Here is a 2,137-nt window from a genome sequence, read left to right as displayed (position 1 = left end):
TCGGATGCCTTGTCTGGGACATTTCGGGCCCCCTGAAATCTGGGGATGCCCGTAGTGCTAATGCTCGCCTACCTGACCACGGAACGCGCAGGACAGAGGATGAGCGGCCAAAGCGGGATTGAAGAGCAATAACGAGTGGCTGCAGTAGGGCCAAGAAGCGCAAATAAAGATGCCTGAGACCTTAGCGCAAAGTCAGCTCAGCTTCAAGCTAGCTGGCAGCCATAGCCTGCGCAGAGAATATAGGTCGACAGCGGGGGCGACGCAAAAAAAGAACCTTCCTGATGTAGATCAATAACCACACTCGTTTCAAGCCGAACAGCGAACTGAAGTTGGAGTCGAAAACGACTGATAGCATGTACGGAGGGTGCGGACGACTCGGATGCTATTGGCTTACAGCGGATGCCGGCCGCGGCGGGGTAGTTGTGATCGGTCGTCTCGGCCCTTGCTCTGTTACCTCCGAGCGTCGGCCGCCTCGAAACGCCACAAAGTCTCCTGGCCGAGCTCTCATCTCCCAACTGGACGACAACGCGACTCTCGCTCACTCGAAGGTACCTGGATCTAGGCTTTCTCATCCACCGGTGCATAGAAATCTCGTCGGAGCTTCTACCCCGCGGCCCCCACTCGCAGAACAAGGCAACGCGAGTGGCAAGCGCAAATACCTAGTAATGACCGTTTCGCAGCTGTCCAATAGCGACACATGCCCGCTGTATGCGCTTCTGAAACACGCGGCATAGACGCAATAACTGAGTGACTCTGCCCACATAGTTTTGGTGTTGTCGGTGGCAAATTTTCGTTGTCTGGTATGTATTGACGCGTGTCCTCCGACCACAAGAGTCCATCCTAGGAAGTGATAACGTACCACCGGTGACCAAAGCTTCCCAGTGGCATGCGAACCAGTGGTGTCTGGTGAAGGCTATCTGGCACTGTGCAGATGCGCGCCGGAAGCTTCGAGAAAAAGTCAGATCCCCAGATGCTCGTGAATGCCTCGCTTATTCGAGATATATTGGCCCAGGTGAGTGCTCCCAATACGACACATGGCGTACTACGTAGGCACGAAGTTCTTTGCCATGGCGCTGCGGATGTCCTTCAGCGTCTCGCAAGAACCCTATTGAGCTGCGTATTCTGTCAGGGGGGCATGACAGCTTCGTGACATTGACGATATTGTGCGGACTGTCTGTTTGTGGAGTTACCCTGTTTCGAAGCTCATTTGGCGGCGAATCCATGGGGCTCTGATCTCCTCTGCGAGCGAAATTGGGAGGGGACGCGCATCCGTGAGAGTCTCTATGGCAAACGAATTTCTTCTGACAGCACTGGACGCTCTCCACAGGCAAGAACGGGAAAGCCTATCTCGCCCGCCGCTTCCTGAACAATTGCTGTCAGAGATCGCGTTTGCGCTCAGTAGCTCATCAGCGTTTCTCCCACAGGACCTTCGCTGAGTAATAGCGCCCGGGAAGGTAGCGTGGATCGCTGTTCCCGGTGCCTGCGCTGGCCGAAAATGGTTGTCGAGGCTGAAGGACCCTGTGCAGCCCGTCTCTAACATATCTCCAGCCCAAGCACAGTTCCGAGCCGTTGGCGGCCAAAGAGGATTCATCACCGATTGGACGTAAACGTGAGATCATACACCCTGCTGTCTCTCGACGGTTGCTTGATCAGTGCAATGCAGCCTGAAAACCATCCGGTCTCAGCGCGTCTTGCCAATTTTCGCAGTTTCGAGGTGTTGAGGACACCCAGTGTGGGTGGACGAACCCTCGCTCCGCAACCCTGCCGACCAGAAAGACCTAGTCTGTCAACACCCACCACACGCTCTTTCTTATCTTCGCGTCTCGCAACTCCCTCTCAGTTTACATGACATCCGACCCCTTGTCGCATCTAGCCTTGCTCTAATATTTCGCCCGATAAAAGTCTCTGTCGTCGTCTGCCACCGGCGACATGTCGAGCAGCAGCATGCCCTCCTCTGTGGCAGCCAGTAGTGCCAGCGCTGTTTCCCCTTGTCTCTCGTACCCCCTCCGCCTGCCCAGCTACCGCTCTTCGTATTGTGCCAGGTATCATCCGTATGGAAGAAAGCCTTCCGACCGTAAAGTAGATCTGATGGCGATTCAGCACAAGTCATTGTTCCTGCTTCCACCAACTAACTTAT

At 55.0% G+C, this 2,137-nt stretch overlaps 1 protein-coding gene across 1 annotated transcript; it reads left to right on the top strand.

Moving 5' to 3' along the window:
• Positions 1-1,929: 1,929 nt before the first annotated feature.
• Positions 1,930-2,137, top strand: PHACADRAFT_214441 (uncharacterized protein; the record flags this gene model as incomplete). The annotated part of the gene is made up of 2 exons (XM_007402110.1): positions 1,930-2,030; positions 2,084-2,137. The coding sequence occupies 2 exons, from the start codon at positions 1,930-1,932 to the stop codon at positions 2,130-2,132; spliced, it is 150 nt and encodes a 49-aa protein (XP_007402172.1). The 3' UTR covers positions 2,133-2,137.

Source organism: Phanerochaete carnosa, assembly GCF_000300595.1.
Source record: "Phanerochaete carnosa HHB-10118-sp unplaced genomic scaffold PHACAscaffold_26, whole genome shotgun sequence".
Taxonomy (NCBI): domain Eukaryota; kingdom Fungi; phylum Basidiomycota; class Agaricomycetes; order Polyporales; family Phanerochaetaceae; genus Phanerochaete; species Phanerochaete carnosa.
Note: the sequence above shows the minus strand (reverse complement) of the source record. Positions and strands in the feature narration are given on the sequence as shown.